The sequence below is a fragment of the Ictidomys tridecemlineatus genome, chromosome 7 (assembly GCF_052094955.1).
Source record: "Ictidomys tridecemlineatus isolate mIctTri1 chromosome 7, mIctTri1.hap1, whole genome shotgun sequence".
Lineage (NCBI taxonomy): Eukaryota > Metazoa > Chordata > Mammalia > Rodentia > Sciuridae > Ictidomys > Ictidomys tridecemlineatus.
This window is the reverse complement of record NC_135483.1, coordinates 75,381,715-75,402,518: the sequence shown is the minus strand read 5'-3', so window position 1 is coordinate 75,402,518 and position 20,804 is coordinate 75,381,715. Positions and strand designations below refer to the sequence as shown.

At 32.3% G+C, this 20,804-nt stretch overlaps 1 protein-coding gene across 5 annotated transcripts in view; it reads right to left on the bottom strand.

The window, feature by feature from the left end:
• Positions 1-6,281: 6,281 nt before the first annotated feature.
• The window catches only part of Rb1cc1 (RB1 inducible coiled-coil 1), a 74,626-nt gene continuing 60,103 nt past the window's right edge, over positions 6,282-20,804 (bottom strand). For 3 of the 5 annotated variants that reach the window (XM_005332310.4, XM_040294056.2, XM_078017172.1), the window contains 9 exons: positions 19,204-19,369; positions 17,667-17,775; positions 17,338-17,578; positions 15,701-15,755; positions 14,734-14,781; positions 13,021-13,079; positions 10,784-10,920; positions 8,112-8,182; positions 6,282-7,656 (listed from right to left, as the gene is read on the bottom strand). In XM_005332310.4, the coding sequence (XP_005332367.1) occupies positions 7,579-7,656; positions 8,112-8,182; positions 10,784-10,920; positions 13,021-13,079; positions 14,734-14,781; positions 15,701-15,755; positions 17,338-17,578; positions 17,667-17,775; positions 19,204-19,369 (964 nt within the window). In that variant the 3' untranslated portion in view covers positions 6,282-7,578. The remainder of the gene's footprint in view (positions 7,657-8,111; positions 8,183-10,783; positions 10,921-13,020; positions 13,080-14,733; positions 14,782-15,700; positions 15,756-17,337; positions 17,579-17,666; positions 17,776-19,203; positions 19,370-20,804) is intronic. The other 2 variants (XM_005332311.5, XM_013361533.4) reach the window with 2 other exon arrangements.

Sequence of the window (20,804 nt, the reverse complement as noted above, 5' to 3'; positions counted from 1 at the left end):
ACTCAGGCTAAAAAAGCTACATAGGTTAACCAGTCATTCCTTTGAGGTCCATATTTCAAACCTAGTTCTAGAAACTAAATGTTCTGTTCTCTGTCAGAATGTTACATTGTATCATACCTACATTTGTAGGTAGCAAGAGCTACATAAAACCTTGAGATTTTCCAGAGGAAATAAGTTCTGAATATACCTAAACTTTTAAAAAGAGAATTACCAAACAAGTAATGATAGCTATGCTCAACTCAAGTATTTTTAAGATTTATTATGGATATTGATGATGTGAGGCTATTGATAAACTTGGATGAGATCTACTGAAATCCTCTCAAGGACAGAAAAACTGCAAGTGTGGGCCACAGACAGCTCCAATGCTGTCCTCAAGAGTGCACAGCCAACTGATTTTCTAAGCTTCAAGTGCGAGCAATGCTGTGGCTTACTTCTGGTTAACTGGTTACTTTTGGTTCCCTTGTTTCCTCAAGTGCAAGTTATTTCCTTAGAGTAAAAGGTTTATTTCTTACAAGTACACAGACTAGATTCAGATACAATGACAAAGATCATCAATGCAAACTCAGTTTCTTGGGTATTATCTTTAAAAAATGTAGAGGATTTTTCATAGAAGTGACCTAGAAAGCAGAACAGAGGAGGTAGGTGTGCATGAGCAGCACTGAGAAGTGTCAACACATCAGGTGATATACTGCAGTTGGACCACTACCTAATTCTTGCTCTGATTGCCAGCTAAGGCAACTTTTTGGTAATTATGTTTTCCAACAAGGAGAAAGAATTCACTTATATCTTTTGGCAACTATATTATTTGCCACAAATGAATATCTCAGGGGCTTGTTCCAGAAACATACCCTCTGTGATGTGGTCTGCATTTATGCAACACCATGGGAAAGTGAGTACTGCTAATTCATGAAACATATTTTAGGGAACAGTTTGAAGATATTTAGAAACCACAGTAGCACTGATATAAAAAAGGGAAGTGAACAGTATTTCAAATAATGACAATTTACATGTGCTCTGAAAGCAGAGACATTTTTCCTTTTGGAATGCCAATTATATCCAAAGCCTCTATGGTTTCAAGTAGGAATTGTTAGTTCATGGTGTGAGATTTCTGCTACCTCAATTTGTAACAGTAAACGGTCAGGTTGGTAATAAAAATTCAAATTCTACTGTTTGGAAAGCTCCTCTGTGGTTTTTTTTTTTTTTTTTGGTGGTGCTAGAAATCAAACCCAGGGCCTTGTACATGCAAGATAATCACTCTACCAACTGACCTATATCCCCAGCCCACCTTCCCATAAGTTTTAAGCATAAGTGCTCCTGGTCACCAATTAATGTAGAAGTCCACTGAGAAATATGAGATTCCAAAGTTGTAAAGTTATTGCTGTCTGCTACACCCTCCCTACAGGATTATCGAGGCAGGGATGATACCCCTATAGAGTACCTTTTCTTTTCTTTTGGTAGTACTGGGGACTGAACTCACATCTCCAGGCCCTTGTTAAATTTATTTTGAATGCACACTTCGTACACCAATTTTTAGAAATGGGTAAAATATATCAAAAAAGTATGAGTCATGGTCTTGCTAATTTGCAGAGGATATTCTTGAACTTGTGATATTCCTGCTTCAGGCTCCCAATTAAATGGAATCACAGGCATGAACCAGTGTTCCTAGTATCATTTTTGACTGCTCTTACTATTTAACAGATATTATTTGTAAGGCATCTCATATTTTAAATTATGCACAATTGCTTTTAGTGCTGATTATTTAGTAAGAGCTTTCTGTGAGGATTCTTTGACATTGTCAGTTGCTTGCCAAGGCTTCCTTGTATACTTTGACCTTACAGGCTAAATTTAAAGAATATTTATGAAAATGTATTGCTTTTACAAAGGATCTAATTATGTGAATGGTGGCATGAAGACAGAAAGAAAAATGTAATAGGTTTCTGTGAGCAAATGAACAGCCTGCTTTAAAGGTTATATGACACCTCTAGATGCCATACTTCTCAAACAGGTTGGGTGCAGACATAACTTCTAATATATGATGGCAGAAACTGCTGAGAATGTAGACATGGCTTATGCCTACAAGACTTTACACTTTTTGAGGAGTGAAGTTTAAGAACCCCTTTAAGAAACTAAGCATTCATGTTAGAAGCCTGAAGTGGTAAGGAAACACTGGCAGAACAGAATTCCAGAGAGATTACAAGTGACACCTACATTAACTTCTGAGTAATATTGCTACTATGAATGTTCAAGGAATTAAAAATTATGACATTTCTAAAGCAGTGTAAAGGGAATTACAACATCAATTTGGAATTACACTGTCAGAATTATCTTTGCCACTAGGTAGGTTCCACAAACCTGAACAAATAATTCTAAAACTGAACGTTTGTAAAAATAGCTAAAAGTGTTGGGAATTCCTAAAACTATCAACACTAAATGTTAGTTTAATATAGTTGAAAGGATTCCTGTTTCTGACAGGCTTAGCACCCAACCCTGAACGAAAAGAAAAGGTTGCCATCCATTAAAATGGTTTAAGAGCCGGGTGTGGTGGTGTACATCTGTATTCCCAGTGGCTCTGAGGCTGAGGCAGGATGATTCCAAGTTCAAAGCCAGTTTTAGCAACTTAATGAGACCTCTCTGAATATAAAAAATAAAAAGGGCTAGGGCTGGTGATGTGATGTGCTCCATAGTTAAGCACCTCTCGGTTTAATCCCTGGTTTTTTTTAAAAAAAGTAGTATTTCATCCTAGGCAGACCTAGGGTGTATTCCTTAAAATAAATAAATAAACAAACAGAATATTAGGTTTCATTGTGGCATACTAGTACATACAAGTAACATATTTAGATCATACTGAATCTCATTTCTCTCCTTTATGTTCCCCTCCCTCTTCTCCAATAGTCTTTCTAGTATTCTTATACATCTATTATTGCCTTCTATTAAAGGAGTACATGGAACACTAAACTTGCATTTTATCTTGAGGGTTGCTAATCTTTCCTTCTAACATTAGAACTGGTATTGCTTCTAAGCTTTATTTTAAATTGGGAATGAAGAGGTAGAGCTTACTCAAATGGTTTCCAAGGTAGAGCTTACTCAAATGGTTTCCAAGCCTGAGACACCTAAAAAGTATGTAAACCAAATAGGTTAAAGCTTACCATTCAGTCTCATTACCACTATTAGGATTGTTTGAAAAAATTTCCATCTTACCCATAAAGATTATAAATTATACAAATTTTTAAAAAAAATTTTGACTAAGGACAACTTGTTTATGTCCTAAGATATGACACAAGAGCTAACAATTAGTGGACAGAAGCAATTTTAACTGCTTCCTAGTAATCACTAATAACTATCAAGATAAATTTGTGAAAATTTGATTTTCATTACCAAGTTTGGTTGACATTAGACATCCTTATACCAAATACTTTTTTCTTTTAATCCCTGAGAACATCTATAAACTTGTATCTAAATCTTAAACGATAATAGTTATTTTAGACCTTCATAAAGAAATGTGATAGTTTAAAAAATGCCATCATATTCCCAGAATTTGAATCTGGCTTTTCTCTGTGATTTATTTTCATCAAAGCAAGGTAGAAGTGCTATGATTCCCAACCCCATGATTTCTGTTGTCACTTTTTAGAATGCCCTTGCCATTGCATAAGAGTTTTTTGGTGGTACTAGAGATTAAGCCCAGGGTGTTTTACCACTGAGCCACAATTTAGCAAAAATATGGGAGTCGAGACTGGTTGGTTGGATTGGGTCTCTCCATCAAACATATGGAATTGAATCGGGGCCCCTTAAACAAAAACAACCTTGGAAAAGAACAAAGATGGAGGACTGTTACTCCCAGATTGATCATTATGAACAGATTTTTAAATTTATTACTAAACTCTTGTAATTAGGCACTGGAATTACTGAATATTTTCATGCAAAAGAATATGGACCTGTACCTCAAACCATATTAAAAAGAATTTACTCAAAAGGAACAAGCTGAATGTGTGCATGTCACCCTGGTACGTTCTTGTAATCACAGCTACTTGGAGGGCAAGGGAGAAAGATCACAAGCTCAGTGCTAGACAGTGCTAGTATGACCCCATCTCTCAAAACAAAAGTGTTGCAGAAACTCCCAGAAAGACTGAAATACCAATTAAATAAAAAATAGGAAATAAAAACAAGGAATGAAATTCTAAAAGCTTGCACTTTTAACAGAATTCTGAGTTTAAGAACAACAACAACAAAAAAGAAAAAATGAAATAAAAATAAATTCCCTTTGTGTTACAGGATATGCATCCCTGGATAAAAGGGTTTCACTGATCACCTAGAAGGTATGATTAGGGTTGGGAACTACAATGCGCTATCATGCAATTTCCTAGTACAGGGACTAAAAAGAAACTCCTAAAAATTGCTGGGGAGATAAGAAGAGGGGTAGAAAACAGTATGTCAAAGCATACAAATGGAATGGCATCAGATTTCTCAATAACGTGGATGACAGAAGACAATGGAGTGACAACAGAGAAATGCCTGCAAAAAACTATATCCTGCTAATCAACCAATCAAGTAAAAGCCTATTGTAATTACAGATTCAGAAAATTCTTTTTACTGATTCTTTCCTAAGAGAGAGACCCCATGAAATTGTGTCTAACAAAAAATTTTAAGAAGGTCCTAAAATATAGAAAGCTACAAAGTGTTGGAAGTAGAACTAGTATTTTTCTAAAATGAAGTTCTTAGAGAAAAATGTGAGTTGATAAAATATGAGAAAGCATTTGAAAGTATTAAAGTTACAATAATTATAACAGCACAAGAAGGAAAAAGCAGAAAAACTTCAAATAAAATTCATAAGCTGTACAAGAAAGGAAATGTATTCATAATTTGGTATTTTGCAGGGAATATTCATCATAATGTCATTCTTAGTAAACTAACTAGAAAAATAACACACCATATAGGAAAGATAAAAGTGCAGAGGATTGAGGCTATGAAAGAATTAAATTCTCATTATTATGTAAGAGAGTAAATTAAAATATAAACGGTCTTATAGTAGTATAGCCATGTAATTTAACATACCACATAAAAGTGGTCCCCCAAATAAAATTACACTTTGGAAGCAAAACTAAGAAATAGAGGTTTTTTTTCTGGTATATACATATGTAATACGTATGTTTATATGTATATATATATGTATATAGTTATATGTGCATGTTTTTACATGTAAATTTTATACCTTGACAATTTTTTCACATCAATAATATAAGTCTATATGCTTTTTGTCCACTATATTTAGAATATAATCTGTATAACATACAAATGCTTGAAAGTTTATTTGAAGTCAATGTGATTTAACATCATTTAATAAAGCTACACTTGGTGTATTAAGAATTATAATGCAAAAAAAATTAAAAAAATATATAACCTCCTCCCCCAAAAAACAACAAAAAATAAAAAGCTACACTTGTATTTGAGACCAATTAGTGACTGTATTGTATAAATAGCCTACATGTACTGAGTGCTTAGTATATGCCTGAAACTGATCAAATTATTTAACATTCATAATTCTCATTGAATATGCAAAATGAACTTATGAAGTAGGTCCAATTATTACCTCCTTTTAAACATGAGACAAATGAGATTACAAAATTTATACAACTCAGGTTATACTACAATGCCTGTAAACCTAGTGACTTGAGAGGCTGAGGTAGGAGGATCTGAAGTTCAAGGCCAACACAGGTGACTCAGTGGGATGAATAAATAAAATTACATTTGAAACTCAAAGCCAGGCATTTGGATGTCAAAGCTCAAGGGGTTGCTTTTAATTTCCCAAAACTAACAACTCAATTCATGAATCAGATTTTTGCAGGGGGGGTATATATAAACATTGATATTATGTAAAACAGGACATTAGAAAAACAAGTAACAACATCCAACATTAATGGTACTAGAGGTTGAACCCAGAGGAGCTTAACAACTGAACCACATCTCCAGTCCTTTTTCAGGATCTAGATGAGGTGCTTAGGGCCTCACTAAGTTGCTGAGACTGGCTTTGAACTCATGATCCTCCTGCCTCAACCTCTCAAGCTGCTGGGATAACAGCTATGCACCATGGTGCCTGGCAAGAGTATGACCTATTTTTACAGCATACCACAATGCTGCAGCACAATGGGCACGTAAAAGAGGCCTACCTAGCAGATTCATTTAGATCCAACCAAACCTGCTTAACAAAAACCACTGTATACAAAGTAAATTTATTGCTTTAGTATTCTTTGCATAAATATGTCATGGAAGGACTAAATAGAAACGTATGAAATCATTTGTTCATTTATTCATTAATATGTTGTCAAATTCAGTTTTCTATACACTATGATGTTTATTCCATTTTTTGTACTATTAGATATACATACTTAAAAAAATATTTAACTTAAAAATTAAATATTTTCTGAAAAAGAATCATTTTGTTACTGTTCTCTAGCAACAAACCTGAAACAACTCTCATTCAACTCAACTCATTTAAATACCTTTACTCAATGGCAACTCCTCTGAAGGTCTAGTTTATACAGTTCTAGTCTACATAACACTGTTTCACCCTGTTACACAGTAAAGAACATTTTCATAATAAACATGTTTCTCTTTGATATAATACAGAACAATTTTTCACACTTCCCAACAATCACTCAAATATATTAAAAATGTATCCTTCTTTAAAAGGCACACACATTTACAGGTTCAAATCTTTATTGTTTTAAAATTGTACAGGTCTTTTACAATATGATATTTTGTTATTTAAATGACCTCTAAATGGTTAATGTACAATGAATATCTTTTTCTGAAACTCAACCATGAATTACGATTTCATCAATATGATTATTCCAAACAGTCCAAGATGTTGGGAAGGTTTGAGTGCTGCATTCAAAAATGTCAACGGCGCAGACCCCTCCCTTTAGAACCCAGATGACCTATCTGTTGAAAGTGCTTTTGAAGATTGCTGATTATTTACGGCTGATCTTAAAATCAGTCGAAATACAAAGTTCCTTTTTTGTTTTTGAAACATCAAAGGGCATTAAAAAAATAAATGAAAGAATTTGCTTTAGTAATCTACTGAGGCAAACTCAAAATTATGATTATCTGCATGCAATAACACCCCTCTTTAAATAGTTTTTTAGAATTTATACATTTTATAAAGAATGTGTTAAAGAGTGCAAGTATTCTGATATTGATTTCACAAAAGGACAAATGCTGGTAATAATAACTAACATTTAACATCTAAGTTCAAGCTAATGTATATTTAACAGGCAATTAATATGGCTAATCATAAGCCACAATGCACAGGGTATGCCCTTTGAGAAAATGAACAGTTTGGTCCGCATTTCTAGAGTTATCTGGGTAAAAAACAAAAACCAAAACCATTTTAATTCAGCCAAGGGTTTTGATGAATTTATTGTTCCTAAAATGTAGCCAGTTAAAAAGTAAATGATGCACACCAATGAAGTATACTGTCATTATGACTTTTGTATCAAAAGATGACCTGCTGTTTCTGGAGTGATTAATGAGCACTGTAGGACAAATCAGAAATGACACAGAACGAAGTATTTCTTCCATAAGCTATACTTTCTTATTCCATGACACAGCTTTCACTCTGTAAAATTTTGTCCCCAAAGGAACTTTAAATCTGTTTTGTGCCTGAAAGGAAAAGAAAAAAGGAAATCACTTGAAAAAGTAAACCAAATTACACAAGTACCCCAACATGCCTAGCCACAGATCTATTTTTAAGCCACCAAATACTTTACACTAGCTTTCTTCAATGGGAGTAGGACATGAAAATAACTGAACATCAACTCCTATGTACAAACAGAATTCATGGTTGTCAACAGTTATACAATGTGTAGAAGTAATATAGTGTAGAAGTAACATTAGTAATTTAATAGACACTATAGTAGTTTTCCTTTATAGGTTGGTAAGATTGTTGGTGGATCTACCTTTACCTAAAGACCAATAATATAAATACTTCTAAAATTGTTGTCTTAAGCTAAATCTAATTAAATTCAAGCTCCACTTGAAGTAAGTTAAAAGGTCAAGCACCATCAATAAATTTCTATATAAATAAAATTCCTAGTTTTATATTATATAGTTTTTACCTTTTTGGCTTGACAGTATTCCTTTTCCATTACTTTTCCAAGTACCCAGGGTCTTCTAGATGCACCTGAAGCTAATGAATCAAATTGTTATTCTCTTTTTGAAAGTACAGTTATAATTATTCATGAAAACAGAAATGCCAGAATCAAAAGCCTAATGAAGTTTGCATGACTAAAAGAATATGTAAGGTTTGAAAAGTATTGAAATCACTAAATGGTTAATAATTGATAAAACTGAATTCATGTTTCTTTTCAACCAGTGACATATAGCTTTTTAAACTCATTTCCCAAATGAACATTCATGGCACATCAAATCACATAACTCACATAGTTTGGGGAACTGATAAATCTTAAATATGAATAATGAACAAATAAATCTAAGAACTCTAGGCTAACTCAACACTGCCACCTATCAAAAGAACAAAGATGATCTGATCTTTGATCTTTCTAAGATCAAAACAAAGAACTGCTTCTGAGGAGTACTAATTTTAATAGCATTGGCAGAAAGGGCAGAAACTACACCTTTCTCACACCTATAGTCACAATGTCTGACACAGCAGTGTGACTATAGTTTTTGCTCAATAAACAACTGTTAAAAAACAAACTGAGTCTAGAAGGGTAGTTCTTGTATAAGGGGATGAGTCTAAAAGGGTAGTTCTTGTGTAAGGGGAGACTGAAAATGGTGACGGGATGAGAAAGGTATTCCTCATTTAGATAATGCCAGAAAATCTAATTAATTTAATTCATTTCAAGAGTAGCTATCACAGTAAAGTTGACTTTAAAGGTATTCAGACAATAAAATATTTTATTTATGTTAAAGCCCTGTGATCCCCCATCAGAGGACATAACTGTTACTTATTCCATAAAAATAATTTGGCAAGATAGGCCTGAAAGATATCCTAAATAAATAATGAGAAATTGAACTATAAGGGTTCTATCACATGATAAGATGATAAAGTATCTGGAGAGCCGAATATGGAAAATATTTTGAAGAGTAAAATAGTGCTTCACAGCTAATTCATAGTGTCATAGAAAAGAATCATCTAAAACTAAATCCCTTTGTGCCAGAAGGGTAATGAGTGCCACTAACACAGATGCAAAAATACTCTGGTAATCCATGCTCCCCTTCCACTCTTTTGCCAACCACATAGAGATAGTATGACACCAACTGGCATTCTCTGTCATGTATTTCTCAAAGGAAAAAGGTAGGTGGGCTGGGAATATAGTTTAGTTGGTAGAGGGCTTGCCTTCCAGCACAAGGCCCTGGGTTTAATCCCCAGTACCACAAAAGAATGTGGGAGGGGTGGGCTTATTATGACTTAATGTTGTTAAATTGTTTTCTGAAAGCCTTGTGAGAGTCTTTATAACATGGTAGTGTAAATTTTAAAAAAATGTAGTGTTTCCTAAATTTAAACACAGAAATGTTTAATGGCAAAGAACCATCATGTAGCAATGTATGGTTCTGGGAATTAAACAAATGCATGTATACACTTTTGTGTATTTGCTTATTTGTATATTTAGAAATACACACATACAATGCAAATGGAGCAAAAATGTTAATATGTGAAATCTGGACAAATGCATACATGTTTGACTATGAGAAATTTTAGCAAATTTAAAATCACTTTCAAATACGAAGTTTAAACAAATGAAAAACAAAAGAATAACAACCAAAAAACCCACACACACATAAAGAAAAATCAACAAAATCATTATTTCAAAGTGAAAAAAAAATTGAAAAATTGTAAGGTTATCTTCTCATTTTTCATGGTACATGACTATTTTAAGAGTGTACTATCAATAGCCATGATGGAGATGTCAATACTGGCATAGTCCAGTGACTCAATTCACAGGTCTCTCCAAAGAGAAATACCAATTTACATGGGTACATTTTTGTTTTCTTTTCTAAATAATGCTTCTTTGACTAAGTGAACCAAGTTATCCATTTTCTTCTTTTTGAGTTCTTTTTTTTTTTTTTGAGAGAGAGAGAGAGAGAGAGAGAGAGAGAGAAATTTTTAATATTTATTTTTTTAGTTTTTGTTTTCGGCAGACACAACATCATCTTTGTTTGTGTGTGGGGCTGAGGATCGAACCCGGGCCGCACACATGCCAGGCGAGCGCGCTACCGCTTGAGCCACATCCCCAGCCCCTTTTTGAGTTCTTTAAAGATCAAATAGATGATGGACATTGTTGTTTAGAATATCTTAACAAAGCTTAATGCCCTCTCCCCTTTCAAAAGTATTAACTAGTATAATAAAAAACAAGATAGGAAAAAATCAAATGTAGCAAAAATGTTATTATGTGAAATCTGGACAAATATATATATATATCTTTTGACTATAACAAATTTTTACAAAAAATTCAAGACAGAAAAGATAACTTATAAATTTAATATTTTTTTGCCAAAAATTGGTAATGTCTTTGTAAACAAATGAACATGCATCAGCAATATAATTCTGCAATCACTAGGCTATGAAATGTGTGAATCCTCATATATTCTGATACTCCACAAGCTATATTGTAAAAATCTGGATACAGCAATTTTATAAAAAAACAAATGAGGTAGAGTTCTTCTAAGTGACAATTTTTATATGATTATACAATAGGGGAAAAATCTTTTAAAATTTATTTTCTCTACTATATACTATTATTTCAGTCATGGATGTGACACTTACCACCCTCACCTGGTTTGAGATCCAGGGCAGGCAAAGACTCTGAATGCAGAAAATATAAAGTAGGACTAACAGTAAATAATACATAATTGTCATGACGTTCATCTAGGATGATGAGTACCAAATCTCCCACCTGAAAACTAAATAAAGGAAAGTAATTTTACTGTCCCAAAGAGAGAGTTACCATCAAGCCTCCTATTTTGAATATTTCAGTATATACAATTAGACCTCTGTATTTGGGAGATTTACATCCACTGCAAATTCAATCAACCATGAACCAAAAATATTTGGTGAAAAAACTGCACATCTATTCAACATATATGGACTTTTTTCCTTTTCATTATTCCATAAACATCACAGTACATTTTTTTTTACAAAGTATTTACATTGTATTAAGTATTATAAGCAATCTAAAGATGACATTTACACATTCTTTTGTATTTTGTTCAGCTCCAAAAGGGAGAGTTGGTCATCTACAGATGTTCAAACCATGATGCCAACAACTATCAAAGACAAAAAATTTCCTTAATAAGATTTCTGTGATATGTTTATAGAAAGGAAAAAAACAAAAAATGCTCAGACAGGAGTACAAAAATATCCATCACAGTTTATCCACTCATAGAAGGATTTTCCCCCTAATTATTTATTATATACCAAAAAACAAATTCAAAGAGAGAGATCTATTATAGTCAGTGTCAAAGAACTGATCCAATTTCCAAGTGTAGTAGTCTCAATTTCAAATAAAAACAAATTGAGCTAAGCCCATGTACTGCTTACTTCAGTCAAAATAAGTCAAGGGATATTACTGGCTTAAGATATAGTCTGAAGAAATGGAACAAGGTAACAACAAAAAAGTAAGTACAACTGCCTATGTGCTTATTATGCGTCTGTCCCTTTAAAGCTTTTATAGATTTGCTGTTCAAAAACATCAATGTATTTTTTTTTCTTAATTATTTTTGAAACCAGGGAATGAATCCAAGGGTGCTTAATCACTGAGCAATATTGCCAGATCTTTTTTATTTAGTTTTACTTTTTGGGTACCGGGAATTGAACTTAGGGGCACTCGACCACTGAGCCTCATCTCCATCCCTATTTTGTATTTTATTTAGAGACAGGGTCTCATTGAGTTGCTTAGCACCTCATTTTTGCTGAGGCTGGCTTTCAACTCGCAATCCTCCTGCACCGGCCTCCTGAGCAGCTGGGATTACAGTTTTACACCAGCACACCTGGCTTAGTTCTTTTTATTTTTATAACTAAGGCTTCACTGAATTCCTTAGGGTCTCCCTAAGTTGTTGAGGCTGACCTCAAACTTGCTATCCTTCTGTCTCAGCCTCCCAAACCACTGGGATTATAGGTAAAAACTACCACATCCGGTATAACAGGTTTTTTGTACAGCTCATCTCTCTCTAATCTTCAAAAGACCATAAACAAACAATCCATTGATTTGATAGTGAATAAAGTCAGTTACCATTCTGTTTCAAATCACATGAAAAAAAAAAAAACCTCAAATGAGACATAAAATGTCAGAAACACAAATATCTGACAACCAAAAATTTAGTAAACAGTTTAAATAAAGGGTCTTTAAAAATATTTAATTCAGTAATTTCTGCATTTATCCCACCAGCTATAAAAGACAGATCATTATACATGTGTTGCTACCAATGCACAGCTCCTTTCATACAGCTCAAGTAAAAGAACAATTATTGGGCTGGGCTCAGTGGCAGAGTGCTTGCCTAGCATGTGTGAGGCACTGGGTTCAATCCTCAGCATCATATAAAAATGAATAAATCAAATAAAGGTGCTCTGTCCATAAACTATTTCTCTGACTTATCTAGAAAAATTGTTACACTATTCAACTGAAATATTTTATAGTGTATTATGAATTTGTGGCATATCAATAAAAATAAAAATGAGGAAAATCAAGCCTTTCCAATATAAAATTAAAAGGATATATAGGAGATTTAAGAAGAGTAACCAGTTGAACTGCTAACTATAGCCAAACAGGCTTCAGAATATTTTTGTGATTGAGGATACCATAATAGCAATAATTTGGGATGTAATTCTAATGGTTCCAGGATAACAATTTAGAAAAACTTTGCTTTCTAATTTGCTTTTACTACCTTCAAGTACAAAGAATTTGGCTCAAAGAGCATGGACTGGAGTGACCATTAGGACTAAAATAAAATACAATTTTTTTTCACAGAAAAAAAAACCCCATGAAATAAAAATAAAATACTTACTCTCTAATTGCTATCTTTTCAGAGTGCCGTGAAGATACTGAAGACATGCTCTGCGACATCTAAAAAAATAATAGTTTATGAACCCTTTATATTTACAGCATCAAATGTGTTCATTGCAAAAATGTTTTCAACATTAATCATATTTAAGTCTGTATCCCAGCTTGAAAGAATCCAAACTAGCACAGTACTCATATTCAATAACACAATTATTTTATTAGTTTTATTAGGCAAATTTACCTTCATTTTTTAACTTATGTAGTTATTTTTACAAATTTGGTTGAATGAAAAACTGATACTAGAATCACATTTTTTACATTGGAGAGACACAGTTTTTAAGTTTTACAATTCTATCATATTAGTTTTTAAATATTTCATTTTTGAAAAATCAAAATCCAAAATTATCTTTAAAAATATCTTACTCAAAATACTTAAACACAACTCTGATTGAAATGGGATGGGATGAGGAGGAACACAACATTCTAAGAGCTAGGAATTTCTCACATCTTTTGAGTCCTGAGATGCCTCAGTTTTTATTTTTTTAAAACCCAGAGGCTGGAGGGGGAGAGATTGGGTCTTGCTAAATTGCTGAGGCTAATCTTGAACTTGTGATGCTCTATCTCAGCCTCCTACTTGCTGGGATTACAGGAAGGCACCACTGTGCAGAACCAGATGACTATTTTAAATAATCAACAAACAATGAAACAAGTGGTAGCAACTCATTTTTCTTCTGATGAAATAGAAATGGTACTTCCTAACTGATATGCAGATGCTATAGCTCAGCTGGGACTGTTCCACTCTTCAATTCATTTATTACATCATCTTGTGATAACCTGGGGCCTGTGTTCCAAGGTCTGTGGGCCTAAAGGGATTGCAAGAATGCCTCTTTTCTAAGCAAAGCAGGCCCAAAGCAGAACCACAAAAACTAATTTTGATGCTATCACAATGTTGTATAAGAAAGCAAGCAGATATTTCGTTATAAGATATTTAAAAAGCTTAATTCTGAAAAGTAACTCAAAACTTTTCAAAGTACTGAACCTAAGCCTTAAACTGTTTCTATTTCCTTATAAAAATCATAATTACTAGAATTTGAAAAAACGAAGCAAGTTCCTTATTAATATAAGTGACTGGCTGTAAAATGGGCAGCTGGAGTAACTGGTTAAAAACAACAACAAAAATTACAGGTTAGAGAATAGCCAAGGTAGGTCAAAAGACCATACAGAGAATTTTGTCTTTTAGACATTTGTATTTACAAGATTCATGAAAAGATATAATGTATGAAAATTATGCACATCTGGGAAAAATGGCATGTTTATGAGGCCTAGCTCTAATTTTTTACTTGCTGACTGAAATAAGAATCATTACTAAGATCCCAAACACAAATATTCATAAAATTCTAAAAAATTAGTTTTCTTAAGAGTCAAATACTACTATTTTCAATTTTTTCAAAGTTATCTTAGGAAGGTAGTTCACTTGGTCAGTTCTAATCTTAATTTACACCAATACATATTTGTCTTTAAGCCATGAAAAAGTATGAATCCACAGTTACAACTCTGACCTGACTTTATTACTCTGAATCAATAGTAATCACTGACCAATATGGTTCATCAAATACTAATAGTAAAGCATCATTCTTCACATGGTATGTTTTTATAATGAAATATAATGTAAATAATTTTAAAATGTTAAGATCAAATCTTCTAGGAAAAAACTTACCAATCTTTGATTTAATCGCTTATTTTCTTCTTCCTTCAACTGCAGTGTCTACAGGTGGAAAAAAAAAAAGAGACCTGTGGTTTACCCTTATACCTATATAAATATAAACAGAATGACTGTCAAAAATCTCTTATATTCAAACAAATGTATGGTCCTGGTACAAAAAGTTAATGGGGATGTTATTTTTCATGAACTCGGAATTTCCAACTGTTTTAATTTTATTTAGTATTTTAAAGCAAATGAGAACAATTTTAGATACATTTACATAAGGCAAACACTATTTAACTTTATATATATTAGGCATGGAGTCTGGAAATAGGTAGTAATTGAGACCTATTCTCCAAAGAATTTGCTTAAGGTCTCATGTAAGTGGAGGAACTTGCATTTATATTATGTCTTTAATAACAACAAAAGCATAGAAGCTGTATTTGAACAAAGTTGTACGATTTTGACAATGGATTTTTACCAAACAAGCTTGTTGTAAGCAAAAGATATTGTTGAAGATCTTAAAGGATTGGCCAAATGTGTTCAATTTTGTATACCACTGGAAGGAAACCCCTATTGCCAATTTTCTCCTGTTCATTTCAATTAATCTTTATTGAAAACAATATTTCATTATCTTTCTTTATATTTTTGCAGATTTACAAAAATTATTTTTGAAATAAATATGTATAACTCATATTTATGTTATTTTGCTGAATTCTGCACTGATGAGTAAAACCGTTATTTCATATATTTATTTTATTAAAACCACCTACCTTTTTCTTTTATACAGAAAAAATTCTTTGGAAAACTATGAAAATGAAAGGCCTGAAATACTGACAACTTTTAGCCAGTAGGATCACAAATGACAGGACTTCTAAAAAAGAGGTAGTCTATAACCTATATTTCAAAATAAAGTTATTTAAATACTTTCCCAAAGTGGACACATTCAACATGGTATTTCATGAAGAGAATTTTTACTTACTCGTTCTAAGAGCATTATCCTCTGTTTTTCTTCAGACAGCATAGGGACATTTTCTCTGTAAGTAAAAGAATAATTTGTTATTAATTGTAGCCTTCTGAAATTTTGAACTTCACATTCTTCAATAAGGTTTTGGAAATGTAAATATAAATGCAGACCACGTTTCAATATTGTCTATTCTGTGTATTAGACCTAGATTTGTAAATTTTTTGAAATTATAAGCAAAACTTGTCATATATATCTAGAGGCAATGTCTTCAAATTTCTATTTTCCCCAGATAATAAGAATTGCTCTTTCTCCTACAAGAGTGAATTCATTTTTGAAATAAATGTACTTGAGGCTATATATTTTTCCCACACCATCACTTGTCACATTTATGTTTTTGACACTTTAGTTTGGAATAATTCAATACTAAAAAGAAATATCCGGGCTGGGGATGTGGCTCAAGCGGTAGCGTGCTCGCCTGGCATGCGTGCGGCCCGGGTTCGATCCTCAGCACCACATACAAACAAAGATGTTGTGTCCGCTGAAAACTAAAAAATAAATATTAAAAATTCTCCTTTAAAAAAAAAAGAAATATCCATGTCTAGCCATTAGGTATTCAAATTTCCAAACATAAAGACTTTTACCTTATTGTTTCTTGTGAGAGAAGTACCCTAAACGGTCAATTTTGAAAGTTCACATTCTATTTTTAAAGTATTTTTGGCTTGTAGAAGTTTATCAAAGACACATTTAATGGCAGGTGTGGTGGAGCACACCTGTAACCCAGCGGCTTGGGAGGCTCAGACAGGAGAGTTTAAAGCTAGTCTCAGCAACAGCGAGGCACTAAGCAACTCAGTGAGACCCTGTCTCTAAATAAAATACAAAATAGGGCTGGGGATGTGGCTCAGTAGTTGAGTGCCTCCAAGTTCAATCCCTGGTACTGAAAAGGAAAAAAAAACCCCAAAAAACAAAAAACAACTTTTAATTAACAACTAACCACATTTTAGTGAAACCTAGTCTTTAAACTCTTGTCCTTAGGTGCATGGGGGCAGGAAAAATGGTGGAATGAGATGGACATCATTATCCTAGGTACATGTATGACTGCACATATGGTATGACGCTACATTGTGTAAAACCATAGAAATGTAAAGTTGTGCTGCAGTTGTGTACAATCAATCAAAATAATTCTGTTACATATACCTAATTAAAATAAGTAAATTTTTAAAAAAGTATAGTAGTAATCAGCTACCCAGTTATTCAACAGGAAATAATAAAATCTCTTCCTTAGCTTTTTAAAGCATTTGTTTTTAAATTCTAAAATTTGTTTCGTTATCACTTTTTTAGATATTTTTCTATCACATTATACTCACTTTTTTTGCATCATTTTGCTTTAGCTGCCTCTCTTACACACAGAATGTAGCTATCTTATATTTTTGCCCTGAGAGGTTTTTTTAATACGATTTATTTCTGTCATTCATATAGTCTATTATAAGTTCTCCCGACATGTTTATGCTTTGCATTTTTGAATTACACTTTATATGGATTGTGAGCCATCAGTAAAGTTAAAAATACTCCCTTTCCAAGCTTTATAACTTACAAAATGGCACTACAAACTTAAAAAACCTTAAAATAATACTGTATAAGACCGACATACTTACTGAACAGACATCATGCTTGTCTCCATTGCTGAATCCACTCTTCCTTCATCTGTTGTTTCCATGGCTGACCTTTCAGTTTCACCTGGGAGTTCAGGGGCACAAGCTCCATAAAGTTCTGGGGCTGTTGTTACATAAGCTGAAGGAACAAAACTGCTACTACGCAACTTACTGACTTCTTCTTCAAGCTTTTTCTTTTCCTCAAGCAAACGAGCTCGATCTTCAGAAAGTGACTCTATCAAATCTGAAAGACCCCCAAATTGAAATAAGCATTGAGAAAATACTTCACGTGAATTTTCATTAAAAAAATCATATTACAAAACAGTACTAACCTTTATCCCGTTCTTGTTGCTGCATTGTAGTTTTTAACTTATCACTAAGATCATTTATTATGTTTTCTTTTCTCAATTTTTCTCTTGTTAAAACAGTATTAAAGTTGGTCTGAAATAATGAAATAATAGCTACTTAAATTATCTGAATACACTTACCAACTACAGCTAAGAAACTAAACTTGCAAATATTTTTTCCTATAACATTTGTGTATGAAAAAGATCATGTGATTCACTAATATATATTTTAAAATAAAAATACAATGTAATCTGGTAAAAAAATATATTTTCTTGGCCACAATTTAATAACTTGAAAATGAATTCAATTTTTTCATTATTGTCCATATATTTACAATTAAAGGAAAAGCACTAGCAAATGATTTTTATATTTTAGAGAAAGAAGTAAAATGATCTATAACAAGAGTGTTGATACACACATTTTTTATTTTTTTTTGCTTTGAGTAATCTTCCTGCCTCTGAATCTTCCTTTTGTTTTTAGCTAAGTCTTGATTATTATACAAATCTTTGAGAGCTAACTTTATTCGGTTTTTCTTAGTTGGATATTTGTAATAAGCATGGGATCTGTTTATTGGCTAGATTAATCACTACACAACACTTTCACACTTTCTTACTACAACATTCATATATCCAAGTGCTTTGGTGGATCACATAGGTGGCAATTTAAACTGCAGAATTTCTTCTAAAAGGACTGAATTTATTAAGAATTTGATCTACAAAATTTCAAATGTTCTTGAAGCACAATAGAAATAGATGACTGATGAAATGATCTAAAATAATTCTTTTCATCTGCCTACCCTTTCCAGTTTCAAAAATCTAAGAGCTTTTTGTTTCTTGAATCAACAAATAATGACAATAATGTTGGCAGCAATAGGAAAACTTAACAGGAAAATAACTTGGTATTTTTAGATGAAGACCTAGTATAAACTCATTAATTTATAATCAGTAAGCACACATGAACTGTCAGAAAGGAATACTTATAAAACAGCTTTGTATGAAACCATTTGTTTTTATTATTTACATATAGAAAAGTAGTATACATTTATAAAAGCAGTTAAATGATTTTATTTTATGTACTTTCAAAAGAAAATCATTAGGTACCTTAGAAGTCATCTCTCAATGCTATTTCATAAATATTTAAAGAAGTTTTAAAATATGAAGAAGTCAATTAGATGGCTGTCAATTTTATACTTCTGATTTTAATCAATTAATTCATTTAATTCGTTTTAGAAATCCGAAATTGTATATGTACTCACAAAACAACTTGGAGAAATCAAGAGAAAGCTCAACTGCATTTAGAATGAATCATAAAAGAATCTATAAAGAATAAATTCTTAAAAACAGGAGTTGTCACTCAAGTAATAATTCTTACATAGAACTACTGGTTACTCATCTCCCTGAATACTTGCTTTCCTTGGCTTGTCATGGGACATATTACTGTTTAAAATTATTAAATACATGCCCTTTTCATAACATTTATCTTTATATTTCATATAAATGTAATGAAGACAGGGGCACATACTTGTTGTTCAGCAATCAAAGATGTTCGAACATTTTGCATTTCTTCATTTTTTCTTTTTTCTTGCTCTTCAAGTTGTTCTAGAAACTTAGCTTTTTCAACCTGAAGCTTTTCTTGAAGTTCAGCAACTAAGCTTGAAGAATCCTCTCTGGTAGAATCAATAGCAGGACTTAAAAATTGAATATAGTATTAATTTAAAAAAACTATGCAATCACAAATATAACAAATATCATATTGAGGCTATTATTGACCATAAATGAATATAGCAAGAAAGACATCTGTATGAACTCTCTGCCTTTATAACTAAAAAGTTAATAGAAACTAGCAAGAGTTTAATACTATATGCCAGTAACATAGCTGATTATATCAGATAAATTCAGCATGCTCTATAGCTTTTATTGAAATATGCGAAATTCTATGAATTTCAAGGTCATCTTCAAATTTTAGTAGTCCTACAACTCTAATTTATGTGACAGCTGAAGAAAAATTAAACACACACCCTCAAGATTTCTTTTGTTGAAAAGCTCTAGTATCTATTATGTAGATTTTTGTTTTCTAGGTGATGAATACTACAAAACTAAAATGGAACTTATGTGTTTTCACCAAGCAAGCCTACACATTATTGAACTCATTCATGTTTGTCAGAATCTCTTAGCAGTTGCCAAGATTCAGAGAAAAGGGGAAAAAAACATATTTTAATGATTATTTTCTGGTATATGTTAATTATTATTATTTACTTTTAACCTAATAATCCTTTTCATTAAAAAAATCTGTCATAGGGCATTATGTAAAATTGCGGATGTGTAACCGACGTGATTCTGCTATCTGCATTTGGGGTAAAATTGGGAGTTCATAACCTACTTCAATCTAATGTACAAAATATGATATGTCAAGAGCTTTGTAATGTTGTGAACAACCAATAAAAAAAAAATCTGTCCAAGAAATAACAAATACCTTCAAAAGTGTTAAAATATGCGACATCAAAACAAAGGTGCTGCTGTGTTGTTAATTCCAAAGCTACTTTCATTACTAGTAACTTATTATTTTCAATGTACATTCACTTTGTTTTAAATGGTATTTTAATATTTTTAGAATCATGGTATATTTTATGATCAATATATTTAAAATGTTTGTTTTTCCCCATGTAATCTCCTATCTAGTTACACAACAAAAATGTACAATCAGTAATGTTAACAACTGATAATCACATTGAAAAATGAAGATTCTTTTATCCGTAGTTCCAAATTTTCTGACCAAATCTACTAACTTGAATAAACTTGATACTCAAATTTTGATCCTGAGGGACAGATTTAAATGGCCAAAGACAGAATATGTAATTTGAAATGATACCCATTTTCAAAGTATGAGACTTCTGAATGACAAATAGGCTGGAACAGAAAATCCCAATTCCATAACAAAATTAAAAGGACAAGGTAAAAGATACTTTTCAAAGTTTCTCCTTTGGGGTATAGGAGAGGGAAATATCAAAGTTAAAAATCTATGGCAGGGCTAAAACATTGGCAGGCTACATAAATGGAAATGTTAAAGAGAAATTAGAATTTCAAAAAGGACTAGTACTACTAATACTTAAGTGTTGCAGGTTA